Consider the following 19877-nt stretch of genomic DNA (forward strand, 5'->3'; position numbering starts at 1 on the left):
TGTCTTTCATATGTAAACAATGGCAGCATTCATAAGTAAATAGCAGCTGCATTCATACGTAAATAGCTGAGGCCGGCGGCATTGATATGTAAATAAAGGCAGCATTCATATGTATATCATGCCCCCCTGCAATGAGGAGGATGTGCTGTAACCTATAACAACCAATCAGTGAACAGTATTACTGTACAGTAATCTCTAGCAACCAATCAACAAACAGAAATCATATGCTGTAACCTCTAGCAACTAATCAGTGAGCCTTAATGTGTGTTGTAACCTCTAGCAACCAGTCAGTAAGCAGTAATGATATGCTATAACCTCTGGCAACCAATCGCAATCGCTGCCTGATCTTTTACAGTAAACTGATTTTAAGTCCAGCTGCTTTTTATTGTATGTTTCAGAGCAGGTGAAGAGCAAAACTGCATGGGGGGGGGGGGGCAAGAACATTTTTGCCCAGGGTCCAATCAATATTAAAGACGGCCCTGATCAGGCCTCCCCATCAGAGTGTCTTCATAGATCAGGCATCCCTATCAGAGTGTCCCCATAGATCAGGTATCCCTATCAGAGTGTCCCCATAGATCAGGCATCCCTCTTTTTTTATTTTTTTTTTATTCTGTATTTCTGTTATTTCTTTTATATTATTATTGTTAATAAGAATAATAATAATAATATAAAAGAAATACATACAAAATAAATACAAATTATTATTATTATAATAATAACAAAATTGAAATAATAATAATATTATATCAATTTCTTTTTTATAATAATAATAATTATTATTATTAGTATTATTTTATTTTGTATTATTATTGTTATTATAATTATTATTTTTTCATTACTATTATATTTTATTTTCATTACATTTTTTATATTATTATTATTATTTCAATTTCTTGTTTAATTATAATTGTTGTTATTTAATTTTTTTATTATTATATCTATTTCTTTTTTAATATTAGTATAGCTATTAATTTTTTTATTTTGATTTTTATTTTGTTTTTAAATGTATTTATTGTATTTATATATATTTTTTATATTATTATTATTATTAATATTATTATTATTATTTCAATTTCTTTTTTATTATAATTATTTTATTTTTTTATGATTATTATATTAATAATAATAGCTATAGCTATTATTATTTTTATTTTGCTTTTTTTATGTATTTATTTATATTATTATTATTATCATCTGAAATATTTTGCTATAAACATCTCTGGGATCCTGTGACGCTGTGTGACCGTATTCCATCTCCGGGAACAGGCCGGAGATTCTGTCCATCATCTGCAGTGAAATCCTCGGGATAAGAGTTCTGTAAATTTCTCACGATTTCTCTTCCAGGAACGAAGGGAGACGCGGGGCAGAAAGGTGACCGCGGACTGGCAGGTGAGTCCGCACGCTCTGTATGAGTCCATCTGATTGGTGACTCAAATATCTGTCCTCAAATCCCACCAGAAAAGGAGGAATCCTGAGGTGCACGTCAAGCCAAAAACGTTCTCCCTAGTCTCGGATGGAATGGGGTCGGATTAGATCTCCTGTCGTTTTTTTACTGCTTGTTCCGTTAGAGAGATTTATTTAGTCATCCCACCCCTACTCATTTTCAAGAGCCCCCCCCACACACACACACTTCCTTCCCATCAGCAGAGCAGAAGTCTCTGTAATGCCTGGTTCCAACTAGAATGCGGACGTTTTTGCGCATTCTGTTTTTGACAGCCTATTTGTTTAATTGGGAATGTGCAAAAATATGGCAGGCGCCAACTTTTAAAAATCAAGTTCAACCAAATCTCATGGGTTTGGTGGGTGCAAACACGCCGTATTTGTTAGATTTTTTTGGGGTGACATTAGGAATTTCTGGCAACCGCGTGCTTTAGGACAGAGCATCCCCGCGCGGTACGGGAATTGCGCCTTTCCGCCACAACATTGTGATGTGAACGGGTCCTAATGGAGCTACAGATAGAAGAAAGAACCCAAAAGGGGTTCTTATCCCCCCATTCCATTTAAAACTAAGAGAAAAAGTTTTGGCTCGACGTAGTTTGATCGGTTTGATTGGTTGTGATCAATCGTTGTGTCTTCATCCACTGCAACCTCATCATCATCCACTGACTGTCATTTTGCAGGGACCAATGGAGCTCCGGGAAGCAAGGGAGCCAGTGGACCCCCTGGTCCTCCAGGGCCAAAGGGGGAGCCTGGGGAGAAGGGTGCTGGACCTTCAGGTAAGACCAAATGCCAGGAACCAGGACAGTTGGACCAGAAACTGAACTTGAGCAACCAAACGGAGTGTATGGAAGGTCTGGTACAGTGCCTCGAAAAAGTATTCATACCCCTTGAATTTTCCCACATTTTGTCATGTTACAACCAAAAACATAAATGTATTTTATTGGGATTTTATGTGATAGACCAACACAAAGTGGCACATAATTGTGAAGTGGAAGGAAAATGATAAATGATACAAATAAATATGTGAAAAGTGAGGGGGAGGGCATTTGTATGGCGCCCCCCGGAGTCAATACTTTGTAGAACCCCCTTTCTCTACAAGTCTTTTTGGGGATGTCTCTACCAGCTTTGCACATCTAGAGAGGGACATTTCTGCCCATTCTTCTTTGTAAAATATCTCAAGCTCTGTCAGATTGGATGGAGAGCGTCTGTGAACAGCAATTTTCAAGTCTTGCCACAGATTCTCAATGTGATTTGGGTCTGGACTGTGACTGGGCCATTTTTTTTTTTTTTCTTTTTTTCCCCTTCAGCGAACTCTTTGAGAGACTTAAGTCACCTTTTACAGTTCATATATGTCCCTTCTCATTTTCACATCATCTTAGCGTTTTATCAATGCTTTTACAAAATTCCTTTCCTCATAAAAAATATAACTATGAAAATTATAAACCCCCCCCTTTTTTTTTTTACAAAAAACAATTCTTATTCCCCCCCCCCCCCTACCCTTCCCTGTGTGTTTGAGCACCTTTCCCTATTACAGTTCTATATTCTCAATTCTTCTGCATAGCTCCATGTTTTTTCAAATTCTCTCCAACGCTCCCACTTATCTTTAATCTCCTCCCTATTAGGGATGAGCTTCGTGTTCGAGTCGAACCCATGTTTGACTCGAACATCGTCTGTTCGCCGAATTGCGAACGATATGGGCCATTCGCGCCAAATTCGTGTGGCGCGTCACGGCCCATAATTCACTGCGGCATCGCAGTGCATTGCTGGCTGATGATTGCCAAGCATGCACTATGACCCGCATGCCAATCACAGCGCCGTCTGAACAGAGAGCCGTAATTGGCCAAAGCCAAGGAGGCTTTGGCCAATTATGGCTCAGGGGATTTAATACAAGCCCCACATTATATAAGGCCGCCTGCACGGCGGCCCTGTGTAGTGTGTTCCGGAGTTGAGATAGAGAGAGACAGTGTCTTTTGATTTAAGTTAGATAGATTAGGCAGGACAGTCAGTGAGTTAGCTGCACTTACAGTGTATTGTGTATATTTATGCATCCCAGGTGTTTTGTATATATATATATATATATATATATATATATATATATATATATATATACACACACTGTATTCAGTTTAGCTAGATCCGTTCCTGTTATCTTCCTACTGACAGGCAGGCTTGTCTTGTTACTGTATTTACAGCTACCTGAAGAAAATTGCTGGTGTTCTTTTGATCCCATTAGTACCACAGTCAGGCAGCTAGACTATTTACAGTTAGTGTAGTGCGTCCTCCTCACAGTGTTCACCTAAAACTACAAGTTAGTGTAGTGCACAGTGTTCAGCTAAAGTTACAAGTTAGTGTAGTGTGTCCTCCGCACAGTGTTCACCTAAAACTACAAGTTAGTGTAGTGCACAGTGTTCAGCTAAAGTTACAAGTTAGTGTAGTGTGTCCTCCGCACAGTGTTCACCTAAAACTACAAGTTAGTGTAGTGCACAGTGTTCAGCTAAAGATACAAGTTAGTGTAGTGCGACATCTGCACAGTGTTCAGCTAAAGCTACAAGTTAGTGTAGTGCGTCCTCCTCACAGTGTTCACCTAAAACTACAAGTTAGTGTAGTGCGTCCTCTGAAAAGTGTTCAGCTAAAGCTACAAGTTAATGTAGAGCATCCTCCTCACAGTGTTCAGCTAAAACTACAAGTTAGTGTAGTGAGAGCTCTGCACAGTGTTCAGCTAAAGCTACCTGTAGAAGGTTGGTTGTGTTTTCCTGATTCTATCACTACCGCAGGCAGCTAAATAAGCTACAAGTTAGTTTTTTGCGAGCTCTGCACAGTGTTCACCTAAAGCTACCTGTAGAAGGTTGGTGGTGTTTTCCTGATCCTATCACTACCGCAGGCAGCTAAATAAGCTACAAGTTAGTGTAGTGCGTCCTCCTCACAGTGTTCAGCTAAAACTACAAATTAGTGTAGTGCGACCTCGGCACAGTGTTCAGCTAAAGCTACCTGTAGAAGGTTGGTGGTGTTTTCCTGATCCTATCACTACCGCAGGCAGCTAAATAAGCTACAAGTTAGTTTTTTGCGAGCTCTGCACAGTGTTCAGCTAAAGCTACCTGTAGAAGGTTGGTGGTGTTCTCATACTACAGGCAGGCAGTGGATTTTGCTAGCTGCAGTATCAGTATATCCCAGCTTAGTGCAGCTACAGGCCATTAGTATGTCTGGAAGGCCAACAAGGAGAGGCAGACAGTCACAAGCCAATAAAAGAGGGCAAGCAGGCTCTGTGTCTAGAGGCAACAGTGCTGGTCGTGGAGACGGTGCATCCTCATCAGCACGTGGCCATGGGACACGCTTGGCCTTTTTTTCGGCAGCTGGCCGTGTTGAGCCGAAACATGCAGAAGACTTGGTCGTGTGGATGACCAAGCCGTCCTCATCCTCCTCATCCTCCTCATCCTCTCTCACCCATGCTCAGGGTACTTTGTCTGGCAAAGCAGCTGCCAACGCGGCCTCTTCCCTCGGCTCAATGGCATCAGTGACTCCTTCCCTAGCCCCACCATGTCCTCCTGAGGAGTCCCTCGAACTGTTTGACCACAGTGTTGGGTACATGCTCCAGGAGGATGCCCAGCGTTTAGAAGGCTCTGATGATGATACTGAGCTAGATGAAGGCAGTGGTGAGCACTGACAGAGGGGGGCGCCCAAGAAGGACAGCAATCTGGCAGTCATGCTCCCCCTGCTGCAGCATACTGCCAGGTTTGCTCCAGTGATGAGGAGGGAGGGGATGATGAGGTCACTGACTCAACGTGGGTGCCTGATAGGAGGGAGGAGGAGGAGGAGGCACATCACCAAAGAGGCAGCATGCCCTCCAGGGGCCAGCCTAAGGGCAGCACACTGACTGCATCACACCCCAAAGCTCCGCATGCGCAGGGCGCTGCAGTCTCTGCGTGTTATTCAAAAAGTTCTTTGGTGTGGGCATTTTTTGAGACGAGTGCATCAGATCGCACTGCTGCTATTTGCAACATATGTCTCAAGCGTATCTCGCGTGGCCAAAACAACTCCCGCTTAGGCATCACATGCTTGACCAGACATATGTTGACCTGCCATGTAGTTCATTGGCAAGCGTATCTAAAAGACCCACACCAAAGAACAAAGAGGACCTCTCCTTGCTCCTCATCAGCTGAGATCTCCAACCCCACTATACCTTCAGTCCTCTCTGAGACCTGAGACCTGCACTGAGAGAAATGAAGGTGTAGAATTAGGTGTGTCACAGCCAAGTACTTGTGGGCAATCTGCTTTCGGTACACCGACGTCAGATTGTACCAGGCAAATTTCACTGCCCCAGCTGATGCACTGCCGAAAGAAGTTCGCTCCCAGCCATCCACATGCCCAGCGGTTGAATGCTAGCTTGGCAAAATTGCTAGCACTTCAACTGCTGCCTTTTCAGTTGGTAGGCTCTGCCCCCTTCCGTGAGTTTGTGGAATATACGGTTTCTCAGTGGCAGGTACCCAAACGCCACTTTTTCTCACGGAAGGTTATTCCGGCTCTCTACTGGCATGTGGAAGGCAATGTAAAAGCCTCGCTGGACAGGGCGGTCAGCGGTAAGGTGCATATTACCGCTGACTCATGGTCCAGCAGGCATGGACAGGGACGTTACCTAAGTTTCACCGTGCATTGGGTGACTCTGCTGGCAGCTGGGAAGGATGCAGGACAAGGTACAGTAGTGTTGGAGGTTGTTTTGCCACCACGCCTCCAAAATGCCACTACTAATGATTGTGACACACCTCTCCTCCCCCTCCTCTTCTTCCTCCATGGCCTCTTCCTGTGCTTTGTCCTCGGAACCAGCGGTGCTCCGTAGGCGTTCAAGGGGCTACGCAAGTACGCAGGCCAAAAGATGCCATGCGGTGCTTGAGCTGGTGTGCTTGGGGGACAGGAGCCACACTGGGGCAGAGGTTCTGTCAGCTCTGCAGGGGCAGATTCAGAGGTGGTTGACGCCACGCCAACTTAAGGCAGGAATGGTGGTTTGCGACAATGGCACCAACCTCCTCTCCGCCCTCCGACAGGGACAACTGACCCATGTGCCCTGTTTGGCTTACGTCCTTAACTTGGTGGTGCAGCGGTTCTTGGGCAGGTACCTGGGCTTACAGGATGTCCTGAGGCAGGCCAGGAAAGTCTGTGTGCATTTCCGCCGGTCATATAATGCCAGTGCTCGGCTGGCAGACCTCCAAAAGGAATTTAACCTGCCCAAGAATCTATATAATCTGTGACATGCCCACCAGGTGGAACTCAACGTTGGCCATGCTGCAACGGCTGCACATGCAGCAGAGGGCCATCAATGAGTACAGTGCGACTATGGCACCAGGACAGGGTCAGGGGAGCTTGTTTTTTTTCCCCACGCCAGTGGGCCATGATCAGGGATGCATTCACTGTCCTGTCACCATTTGAGGAGGCCACGAGGATGGTGAGCAGTGACAGTGCATGCATCAGTGACACTGTCCCCCTTGTCCACCTGTTGGAGCACACGCTGCGTGGAATAATGGACAGGGCACTTGAGGCAGAACAGAGGCAGGAAGAGGAGGACTTCCTTAGCTCTCAAGGCTCCCTTTATCCAGACAGTGTTCCTGCGTGCCTGCCGATCACACAGGAAGAGGAGGAGGAAGAGGATTGTGTCAGTATGGAGGTGGAGCCTGGCACTCAGCATCAGCAGCAGTCTTTAAGGGATCAGTCCCAAGAAACACATGGACTTGTACGTGGCTGGGAGGAGGTGGCTGCGGACCATGTCGTCCTTAGTGACCCAGAGGACTCCAGACCGAATGCCTCAGCAAACCTACGCTGCATGGCCTCCCTGATCCTGCAAAGCCTGCGGAAGGATCCTCGTATTCGTGGTATCAAGGAGAAGGACCAATACTGGCTGGCAACCCTCCTTGATCCACGTTACAAGGGTAAGGTTGCGGACCTTATCTTGCCGTCGCAGAGGGAGCAGAGGATGAAACATCTTCGGGAGGCCTTGCAGAAAGGTCTGTGCAACGCGTTCCCAGAGACTGGGAGGTTACAAACTCCTGTTTCTGGACAACGTGTTGCTGAGGCTTCGGTCAGTCAAAGAAGGAGCGGTGGAGAAGGTGGCCGTCTGACCGATGTGTTCAGACAATTTTTTAGTCTGCAGCCCCAAGGTATGATCGGTTCCAGCAACCATCGGCAGTGTCTGTTTTACATGGTGCAGGAATACCTAGGGGAAAGATCTGACTTGGACACCTTTCCCACCGAAAATCCTCTGGGTTACTGGGTCTTGAGGATGGATCACTGGCCAGAGCTTGCACAGTATGCAATTGAGCTACTGGCCTGTCCTGCATCCAGCGTTCTTTCAGAACGCACATTCAGTGCTGCTGGAGGCTTTGTAACCGATCACAGGGTGCGTCTGTCCACCGACTCGGTCGATCGACTGACCTTAAAAAATGAATCAGTCTTGGATCACCACCAGCTACCCAGCACCTGATGCTGATGTAACCGAATAATTTTTTTTGAAATCTCAGATCCCTTCAAAGACTGCCTATGCTGATGCTGAGTGACTATCTTGAGTAATTATCCTCTTCCTCCTCAATGATCATGCTGATAGCTTGTAAGAACATTTTTGGTTCTGGGCGCCGCCACCAGTGCCTAAGGCCCAATTTTTCAGCCCCTGTTTAACAGGGGCATGTAATTACAATTTTTGATGCAATACTTTGCAGCAGGGCTCGTTCCTGCGTTCCAACTAGAGTATCTGTGAGGGGTTGCAGTGTTGTGGCACCAGCACCAGTGCCTAAGGCCCAATTTTTCAGACCCTGTTCAACAGGGGCATGTAATTACAATTCTTGATCTAATATTTCACAGCAGGGCCCATTTCTGCGCCCACCAAGATTAACTGTGAGGACAGTGTTGTGCCACCAGCACCACCACCACCACCAAAGGCCCAATTTTTAAGCCCCTGTTCAACAGCATGTAATTACAATTTTTGATGCAATACTTTGCAGCAGGGCTCGTTCCTGCGTTCCAACTAGAGTATCTGTGAGGGGTTGCAGTGTTGTGGCACCAGTTTTTCAGCCCCTGTGTTGTGCCACCAGCACCACCACCACCAAAGGCCCAATTTTTCTGGCCCTGTTCAACAGGGGCATGTAATTACAATTCTTGATCTAATATTTCACAGCAGGGCCCTGTGAGGGCTTACAGTGTTGTGGCTACAACAACACCTAAGACCCAAATTTCTGCTGAGTATATAGGGCAGGCCCCTACTTTCAAACATCCAACTTACAAACGATTTCTACTTGCAAACGGAAGGAGACAACAGGAAGTGAGATGAAATCTACCCCTAGGAAGGGAAGTTCTCTCCTGTAAGAGTTAATATGGGAAAAACTTTTCTCCTTTCCACTGATGCTTTATCACCAATCCTTGTTTCACTAAAAACCCCAAAATTTCAAAAAACATTTGTCATTGGGAGAAAAAGTGAGGTGAAATCTTCTGAAGAGGAGCACAGACAGCAAAACAAATGTCACAGGGGTGATAACCGTTCCCTATGTTTTCCAAAAAGCTTAAAAACAGATTTTTTGGCTGGAGCTACACTTACAAAATGTACCAGTTCAAAATTACAAACAGATTCTACTTAACAACAAACCTACAGTCCCTGTCTTGTTTGCACCGCCTGTATACTGCTGTTCAGAGTATATAGGGCCTTGGGGCCCCACACCTTTCCTTTTTTTAATTTGGGTGCGGGGTTCCCCTTAATATCCATACAGGACCCAAAGGGCCTGGTAATGGACTGGGGCGTACCCATGCCGTTTGTCTCACTGTTTTTCATCCATATTGCCGGGACCCGACATTACATTAAAGCCGCAAGCAGTTTTAAATGACTTTTTTTCCTTAAAAATGTAATTTTGTGCAGGGACTGTTCTAAGCACGGGAAACACGCGCCACTTTACAGGCATACTATAGACACCCGATACGATATTTAAAGGAATATTTCACTTTTTTTTTTTTTACTTTAAGCATCATTAAAATCACTGCTCCCGAAAAAAGGGCCCTTTTTAAAAGTTTTCCCTGGGGCAGGATCCGTGTCCCCAAACCCTTTTTAGGACAATACCATGCAAATTAGCCTTTAAAATGAGCACTTTTGATTTTGAATGTTCGAGTCCCATAGACGTCAATGGGGTTCTAAGGTTCGTGCAAATTTTCGGTCCGTTCGCTGGTTCTGGTGCGAACCGAACCAGGGGGGGTGTTCGGCTCATCCCTACTCCCTATGTTCATCTCTACTATATCTCTCACAGTCCAAGTTGTGTGTTACTTCCACTGCATTAATCCACTCCCATATTAAAGGACTTTCTGCTGCTTGCCATTTCCTGGAAATGAGTCTTTTCGCTGCCTTTAACAGATGTGGCACTAAGGTTTTTTTTTTTATACTGTTTAACTTCACTATCTGTTCCATGTAGTTGTACTACCCAGGGGTCTCTCACCACTTCTACTTTAGTGATTTCTTTTATGAAAAATAAGATCTTTGTCCAATAGTTTTTATTTATGGGACAGTCCCACCAGAGATGAGCCATTGTACCAACCTCCTTGCAGCCCCGCCAACATTCCGCTGATTTACCCCTTTGGAATTTACTGATTTTATCCGGGGTTGCATACCACCCAGTTAAACATGTGTAGTTCATTTCCGCTGTGTTAGCATCTGCTGCCGAACTATGGGCTAATCCCAAGATTTTCCCTATCGTGTTTTTATCTTTCTGTGTCCCCAATTCCCTCTCCCATTTTTTAATATATGGAGGGACCTCCACCTCGTCCACCGTCAGCAGCAATTTATATAACTTAGATATCGTACTTTTTGTGTCATCCGCTAAGCACAACCTCTCCAACCCTGTCAGGTCGTCTCCTGATCTTATTGGCTGGAGTAAATTACTGACAAAGTGTCCCAACTGGAGGTATCTCCATTCATCCATCCCCCGTGCTTCCTTATTTTGTTTTAATTCTAGATATGGTAATATCTTCCCCTTTTTAATAATATCCCTTAATTGTACCCTATCATTTTTAATCCAATTTCCCCCAATACTTTTTTTTCCCGGTGCGAAGTAATCATTTTCTTTTAGTGATATTAAAGGTGAATTATATGTCTTATTAATCTGTTTGTACGTTGTGTCCCAAAATCTAAGTGCCACCCGTGTCAATATGTGTGTATTTTCGTCTAGAATTATATATTTAGGGGGGGTTCCACAGCATAGTTCCCAGTTGTGCTTTACTAAATTCTTTTTCAATATTTACCCATCTTTTCTCCTCATTGTCTCTAACCCACGCTATCACTCTTGACAATATTATCGCCTTGTAATAATTTTGTATGTCGGGGACTGCCAAACCCCCCCCTTTTTTTTCCCTGTTTTAATGTTGAGATGGAGATTCTTGGCTTCCTGTTCTTCCATATGGTGTTCGTCAATATCGATTTCAGCTTTCTAATATAGAACTGAGGGAGCGCCACTGGCAACATCTGTAATTTTTGGGAGGAGAACCATCTTTATGGCAGTGATGCGACCTATCCAGGATATAGGTTTGTTTACTAATCTTATACTTTCAGTTTTAATTTAGTCTAATAGGGGGATATAGTTTATCTTATAGATCTTCTCCAACGAATTTGCTAACTTTATTCCCAGGTACTTTATTTCTTTTTTCCACGCAAATTGGAATTCCTTTTTCAACTTCCCTACTTCTATTTTGCTAATGTTTATATTTAAGATTTCCGATTTCACTAAGTTTATTATATTAAAGTTTGATATTTCTCCGTATTTTCTTAAAAGTTTTAATAGGTTGGACATTGTAATCCTAGGCTTTGTTATATAAAATAATACATCGTCCGCAAACGCTTTGAGCTTGTGCTCCTCTTCCCCTACCTTAAATCCACTAATATCGGGATTACTTCGGATTGTTGCAAGCAATGGTTCTAAAGATAGAACGAAAAGCAAGGGGGACAGGGGGCAGCCCTGTCTCGTTCCGTTTTTCATTTTGAAGGAGGCAGATAGACATCCGTTGACTTTTATAGACGCCGTGGGATGGTTGTAAAGCGTTTTGATCCACCTGCTTATTCTCGGACCCATTCCCATGGTGTCTAATGTCTGTAACATGAACCCCCAGTCTACCCTGTCGAATGCTTTTTCGGCATCTATCAACAGGAGTAGATCTGGGGGTCCCTTTTCTTTTATCTTTTGGAGTAGGAGTAGAGTTCTAACCCCATTATCCCTCCCCTCCCTTCTTGGGGTAAATCCTACCTGATCGGGGTGCACTAATGTGTTCATCAGCCCCTTCATTCGCCTAGCCAATACTTTGGCATATAATTTAGTATCCGCATTTAGCAGTGATATTGGCCTATAATTGGAACACCACAGACTATCCTTCCCCTCCTTTATTATGACTGTAATTGTAGCAGACAAGGCCTCTCTACTCAAAATCTTTGCCCTCTCAAAAATCTTTGCCCGTGACTGGGCCATTCTAACACATGAATATGCTTTGATCTAAACCATTCCATTGTAGCTCTGGCTGTATGTTTAGGGTCGTTGTCCTGCTGGAAGGTGAACCTCTGCCCCAGTCTCAAGTCTTTTGCAGACGCTAACAGGTTTTCTTCTAAGATTGTCCTGTATTTGTCTCCATCCATCTTCCCATCAACTGTGACCAGCTTCCCTGTCCCTGCTGAAGAAAAGGATTCCCACAACATGATGCTGCCACCACCATGTTTCACGGTGGGGATGGTGTGTTCAGGGTGATGTGCAGTGTTAGTTTTCCCCCACACATAGCGTTTTGCTTTTAGGCCAAAAAGTTGAATTTTGGTATCATCTGACCAGAGCACCTTCTTCCACATGTTTGCTGTGTCCCCCACATGGCTTCTCACAAACTACAAACAGGACTTCTTATGACTTTCTTCCACTAATGTCTTTCTTCTTGTCACTCCATAAAGGAGCAGATTTGTGGAGAACACGACTAATAGTTGTCCTGTGGACAGATCCTCCCACCTGAGCTGTGGATCTCTGCAGCTCCTCCAGAGTTACCATGGACCTCTTGGCTGCTTCTCTGATGAATGTTCTCCTTGCCCGGCCGGTCAGTTTAGGTGGACGGCCATGTCTTGATACGTTTGTGGTTGTGCCATACTCTTTCCATTTTCCGATGATGGATTGAACAGAGCTCCGTGAGATGTTCAAAGCTTGGGAGATTTTTGTATAACCTAACCCTGCTTTATACTTCTCCACAGCTTTATCCCTGACCTGTCTGGTGTGTTCCTTGGCCTTCATGATGCTGTTTGTTCACTGAGGTTCTCTAACAAACCTCTGGGGTCTTCACAGAACAGCTGTATTTATACTGAGATTACATTACACACAGGTGTACTCTATTTACTTATTAGGTGACTTCTAAAGGCAATTGGTTCCACTAGATCTTAGTTAGGGGTATCAGAGTAAAGGGGGCTGAATATAAATGCCCCCCCCCCCCACTTTTCACATATTTATTTGTATCATTTATCATTTTCCTTCCAATTCACAATTATGTGCCACTTTGTGTTGGTCTATTACATAAAATCCCAATAAAATACATTTATGTTTTTGGTTGTAACATGACAACATGTGGGTAATTTCAAGGGGTATGAGTACTTTTTCAAGGCACAGTACATGCAGATTCATTGGACGAAGGGCTATACATTTTTTTTTATAAATAGACCCCAAAGTTTCAGGTGCAGAAAAAAGAAAAGTTTCCAAGGGTCTCCTCTGTGTACAGAGGAGAGGATATCACCGCCCTGCTGGTGAGGATTATAACTCCCTTTTTTTTCTTTTCCCAGATCTTGTGCGGATCATTGGAGGGAGTAAAGGTCGAGTGGAACTTAAACGCAGCAACGAGTGGGGAACGATCTGTGACGATGAATGGGATATTAATGATGGAAAAGTCATCTGTCGGATGCTGGGCTACGCCCGGGCCGTGGAGACATACACCGCTGGTGGAGGTAATAAGAGATCGCTGTCTCCTTGAGCTCTCCTGGGCTTTTCTTGCCGTCATGCCCTTCCTGATGCCAGTGATGATGAGGCGGGGGGAGGGGGACTCTATATATGTATATGGGGGCGCTCTATATATGTATATGGGGGGAGAGGGGCTCTATATATGTATATGGGGGGGCTCTATATATGTATATGGGGGGGGCTCTATATATGTATATGGTGGTCCTCTATGAATCACCCTGTATATAGGGGTGGAAAAGGTGATGGACATAATACATTTATTGTATTGGGATACAGAGTGATTTGTGTTTAATTGGGGTACAGAACAAGGCAAACTGTGATGGTACATTAGAGTGTAAGCTCCTCTGGTACAGAGACTGATGTGATTGGCTCAGTGATCTCTGTACAGCACTGCGGTATACGTCAGCCATATAAATAATAGGACATGTATTTGTATCGGTGTGAAACGTTGTTACACATAGAGATTGTTGTTACTCTTAATGATACGTTGTTTCTCTGATTTCTGGGAGTTTGTGGTTCTCTGGTTAAACTTTCGGGGGTTTCTCTCTCCGCAGGCTCTGGTAAAATTTGGCTGGATGATGTGAAGTGTACTGGAGATGAGTTGAGTATTCTGAATTGTCCGAAATCTGACTGGGAGAAGCACAATTGTAACCACGGCGAGGACGCAGGCGTGCACTGCTCATAGTCGGCCACCGGGGGGGGGGGATGGTTTCAGTCTTCCCTTATGTACTACAAATGTATTTCTTTTGTAACTGGGTTTATTTCGTTTTTTTGATAGAACAAAGACAGCAAAACTAGTAAGTGACATGGTGTGAGATGTCACAGTGATCATAAACAATTCTAAAGTCTAAGAATTCCAGAATTGTATCAACAGGGATATCAGAACTCTGAATGTCACAGAATCATATACTGTATATAAAGACATCACATGTCATTTTTATTCCTGTCTGTTTCCTGTTGGAACGTTCTGCTCACTTCCATTGTAAAGGGGGTTTCACCTAAAAAGACCGAATTGTTGCTGACATCCCCAAAAGTAGATTCAACAAGGAAAAAAGAGTACCCCCCCCCTCCCCCTCCCCTTCCCCAGGAACATTGGACATTGAAGACAACTTGATAAAGAGGTCAAAATATATGTAAAAAATTAACAAAATTTATTGAGGTAATATTAAAAACTACTAGATGAATACATCACCAATTAGGACATAAAATAAAAATAGAAAACAAATGGTTGAGAACTGATGGTCGCCTCTGTAGTTCGCACTGACGCGTTTTAGGAATGATCCTTTCATCAGAGGCATTTCTTTCAGGAAAAAAATTAAACAAATGACGATCTATGATAAAAGATAATAGAGGTCTGAACATATACAACCCCCCATGGGACAGAGAATGAGCATCATTGGAGACGGAAAAGGGGAAAAAAAATACCCACCAATCAGCTGAATACTGCACTTCTGCACTGCCAATGTTTTTTCAGTGTATGTGTACATATATATATAGATGACTGTACACCGATGTGTAAGACTTGTACAGATGGATCAGTACTGAAGGGACCCCCCCCCCCCGCTATGATCATTTAAACAACCGGATCAGAAAAACTTTGTGGCTATGGTGTTTGGCTCTGTGAGGATCTCGAAGAAACGCGTCAAAAATGGCGATCAGCTTATTGATGACCTAAGGTGGCTGGAATCAGGACCGACGCGATGTATAGGAAGACCCAAAAGTTCTGAAATCATACAACACACATGCACATAAGTCAAAACGTTTTAGTTTGGCACATACAGTATATATCGTAGTCATTTATATTAAGTGAGTACAGAAGGGAGAGTGGGACTTTAAGATGAAGTGCTTGGGTAGTGGAGGTAAAATAGACCATGTTTGAAGATCATCATGAAATGTTTATTGGTTATAATAAATAACAGACAATAAAAAAAGAGTATTCATTTCATATGCGGTAAAGAATGTTCATTTCATACACATATAAGAGGCGTGCACATGGCATAAGCATAGTAAAGAATTACACATATAACAACACATTTGATGGTAAATAAGTGAGATAGTAAAGCATAATATTGCTAGCAACAACATGCCCGAAACTGACAGATTTACGCTCTTGGCCCACCCTGCGCCCACCACCGCGCACCGCGTTCGCTCCCTGAGTTGGTCAGTGTTTAGTCAACCATCTATACACACCAAGTGTTCATTTATTATTTTTTACTCTTTTATATGGACAACAACATGGTTCATTATATTTTTTATATACATTCCATAGGAATTTTGGCCGCATCAGCTCCTGGTGAGTGGAGAAACATCCACGAAACGCGTCGAGCTTTGTTTTGATGCCCCAGTTACATCTCATACGGAATTATAGATCTGTTTTACTCAATTACATCATTTTTTCCTACTAAGCAAATGCCCATTTACCATGTGGGTACATCTGTCGGTATCGGGCATGTTGTTGCTAACAATATTATGCTTTACTATCTCACTCAAATCATGTGTTGTTATACGTGTAATTCTTTACTATGCTTATGCCATGTGCACGCCTCTTATATGTGTATGAAATGAACATTCTTTACCGCATATGAAATGAATACTCTTTTTTTATTGTCTGTTATTTATTATAACCAATAAACATTTCATGATGATCTTCAAACATGGTCTTTTTTACCTCCACTACCCAAGCGCTTCATCTTAAAGTCCCACTCTCCCTTCTGTACTCACCTATTACCGGGATGGAGGCACTTAATGGTGCTTCATTTAAAGTCACAATTCCCCCATATTCATTTATATTAAGAGGAATCATTTGAATAAGTACTTAAAATGAAGGGCAATCCAAATTGTTTGTACTATTTATATGTGCGCTATGTCCACACTTGAACACACGTGTATACTGTACAAGTACGTTTGCACGCCATGCCTCCATACCGGATCTGAAAATCTGTATAGGAAAAGCCATATATATGAAAAGGGCATCTGTGAGAGGAAAAAAAAGTTTTTCCACTTACTTGTTATCATGTCAAAAATATATATATATATTTTTTTAAGAGTAATGCTCGGGTTTTACTATATAGAATATCTTGAGATACAGTAAAACCTTGGTTTGAGAGTAACTTGGTTTGAGAGCGTTTTGCAAGACAAGCAACATTTTAAAATAAACTTTGACTTGATATACAAGTAGCGTCATGTCACAACAGGGTATAAAAGAGAAGAGAAGTGTAGCAATATGGTTACATTTAATGAAGGTACAACATTTAGCAACATATTGCTACACTTAGAGGCTCCTCTCTTCTCTTTTATACTCTGGAGCTCCTGCTGGATTTTGCTTCTAATCCCCTTGTGGAGGCTTCTATTTGTGGATGGACATTTTATGGTTACACAACCTACATTGCTATAATCTTTTTATATGGACTATAAACAGAAGGACTTCTAAATAAATGTTTGTGGAACGAATCATCTGAGTTTCCATTATTTCTGTTGGGGAAATTCACTTTGATATACAAGTGTTTTGGATTACAAGCATGTTTCTGGAAGGAATTCTGCTCGCAATCCAAGGCTTTACTGTATTAACTAAACTGTTAGATGTCTAATATAGTTATGTATCATGATTATAATAATAGAGTCAGATCGGTGCAATGTAATCAAAGAACTGAATTTACATGGCTAATCACAGACAGAGTTAGTAATGCCCATTTGTTGTGTATTGATAAGCAGCTGAGTGCTAATACAGACATATCCCAAAAATTACATCAGTCGCCCAAATCGATTGCATGTATTAAAGAGGAAGTACTGTAAACCCTGGTGGCTTTTACTTCCTCTTTTGCTCCCCGCAAAGCCTGCAAATTAAAAGCATAATGGGCTAGTATGCATCGCATACTAGCCCATTATGTGACACTTACCTGCAAATGAATCCATCGCTGTCCCCTGTGCAGGCCGCGTCCATCCTCACCCCTCTTCCTTCCAGGGGGCCGCGGACTCTGGCTCTGTGACTGGCCGGAGCCACGTGACATCAGTCCCGTGTTATTTTGAGGGGACAGCAAATTTACACTGTTATACAAGCTGTACACTCACTACTTTACATTGTAGACAAGTGTCATTTCTTCAGTGTTGTCACATGAAAAGATAGAAGAAAAGATTTACAAAAATGTGACTGAGGGGTGTACTTACTTTTGTGAGATAATGTATGTGCAATGTGTGATATGAATGGAATCTCAAAGTGGGCCAAAGATGCATATGTCTATACACACACACACACACACAGTGGGGACGGAAAGTATTCAGACCCCCTTAAATTTTTTACTCTTTGTTATATTGCAGCCATTTGCTAAAATCATTTTTTTTTCCTCATTAATGTACACACAGCACCCCATATTGTACACACAGCGCCTCATATTGTACACACAGCACCCCATATTGTACACACAGCACCCCATATTGTACACACAGCCCCCCATATTGTACACACAGCACCCCATATTGTACACACAGCGCCTCATATTGTACACACAGCACCCCATATTGTACACACAGCCCCCCATATTGTACACACAGCACCCCATATTGTACACACAGCGCCTCATATTGTACACACAGCACCCCATATTGTACACACAGCACCCCATATTGTACACACAGCCCCCCATATTGTACACACAGCACCCCATATTGTACACACAGCGCCTCATATTGTACACACAGCACCCCATATTGTACACACAGCGCCTCATATTGTACACACAGCACCTCATATTGTACACACAGCCCCCCATATTGTACACACAGCCCCCCATATTGTACACACAGCACCCCATATTGTACACACAGCACCCCATATTGACAGAAAAACACAGAATTGTCGACATTTTTGCAGATTTATTACAAAAGAAAAACTGAAATATCACATGGTCCTAAGTATTCAGACCCTTTGCGGTGACACTCATATATATAACTCAGGTGCTGTCCATTTCTTCTGATCATCCTTGAGATGGTTCTACACCTTCATTTGAGTCCAGCTGTGTTTGATTATACTGATTGGACTTGATTAGGAAAGCCACACACCTGTCCATATAAGACCTTATAGCTCACAGTGCATGTCAGAGCAAATGAGAATCATGAGGTCAAAGGAACTGCCTGAAGAGCTCAGAGACAGAATTGTGGCAAGACACAGATCTGGACAAGGTTGCTAAAAAATTTCTGCTGCTTTTATGGTTCCTAAGAGCACAGTGGCCTCCATAATCCTTCAATGGAAGACGTTTGGGAGGACCAGAACCCTTCCTAGAGCTGGCCGTCCAGCCAAACTGAGCTATCGGGGGAGAAGAGCCTTGGTGAGAGAGGTAAAGAAGAACCCAAAGATCACTGTGGCTGAGCTCCAGAGATGCAGTCGGGAGATGGGAGAAAGTTGTAGAAAGTCAACCATCACTGCAGCCCTTCACCAGTCGGGGCTTTATGGCAAAGCCTCTCCTCAGTGCAAGACACTTGAAAGCCCGCATGGAGTTTGCTAAAAAAACACCTGAAGGACTCCAAGATGGTGAGAAATAAGATTCTCTGGTCTGATGAGACCAAGATAGAACTTTTTTGGCCTTCTAAGCGGTATGTGTGGAGAAAACCAGGCACTGCTCATCACCTGTCCAATACAGTCCCAACAGTGAAGCATGGTGGTGGCAGCATCATGCTGTGGGGGTGTTTTTCAGCTGCAGGGACAGGACGACTGGTTGCAATCGAGGGAAAGATGAATGCGGCCAAGTACAGGGATATCCTGGACGAAAACCTTCTCCAGAGTGCTCAGGACCTCAGACTGGGCCGAAGGTTTACCTTCCAACAAGACAATGACCCTAAGCACACAGCTAAAATAACGAAGGAATGGCTTCACAACAACTCCGTGACTGTTCTTGAATGGCCCAGCCAGAGCCCTGACTTAAACCCAATTGAGCATCTCTGGAGAGACCTAAAAATGGCAGAGACTCCAACCTGACAGAACTGGAGAGGATCTGCAAGGAGGAATGGCAGAGGATCCCCAAATCCAGGTGTGAAAAACTTGTTGCATCTTTCCCAAAAAGACTCATCAAAAGGGGCTTCTACTAAATACTGAGCAAAGGGTCTGAATACTTAGGACCATGTGATATTTCAGTTTTTCTTTTTAAATAAATCTGCAAAAATGTCAACAATTCTGTGTTTTTCTGTCAATATGGGGGGCTGTGTGTACAATATGGGGTGCTGTGTGTACAATATGGAGTGCTGTGTGTACAATATGGGGGGCTGTGTGTACAATATGGGGTGCTGTGTGTACAATATGGGGTGCTGTGTGCACAATATGAGGTGCTGTGTGTACAATATGGGGTGCTGTGTGTACAATATGGGGTGCTGTGTGTACAATATGAGGTGCTGTGTGTACAATATGAGGTGCTGTGTGTACAATATGGGGTGCTGTGTGTACAATATGGGGTGCTGTGTGTACAATATGGG

At 43.3% G+C, this 19877-nt stretch overlaps 1 protein-coding gene across 1 annotated transcript in view; it reads left to right on the forward strand.

Moving 5' to 3' along the window:
- LOC141147284 (uncharacterized) overlaps nt 1–14968 on the forward strand; it is a 50275-nt gene extending 35307 nt beyond the window's left edge. The window contains exons 14-17 of the mRNA XM_073634493.1: nt 1345–1389; nt 2121–2216; nt 13244–13405; nt 13973–14968. Coding sequence (XP_073490594.1) covers nt 1345–1389; nt 2121–2216; nt 13244–13405; nt 13973–14103 — 434 coding nt within the window. The 3' untranslated portion in view covers nt 14104–14968. The remainder of the gene's footprint in view (nt 1–1344; nt 1390–2120; nt 2217–13243; nt 13406–13972) is intronic.
- Nucleotides 14969–19877: the final 4909 nt, after the last annotated feature.

Source organism: Aquarana catesbeiana, linkage group LG06 (assembly GCF_042186555.1).
Source record: "Aquarana catesbeiana isolate 2022-GZ linkage group LG06, ASM4218655v1, whole genome shotgun sequence".
Taxonomy (NCBI): Eukaryota; Metazoa; Chordata; class Amphibia; order Anura; family Ranidae; genus Aquarana; species Aquarana catesbeiana.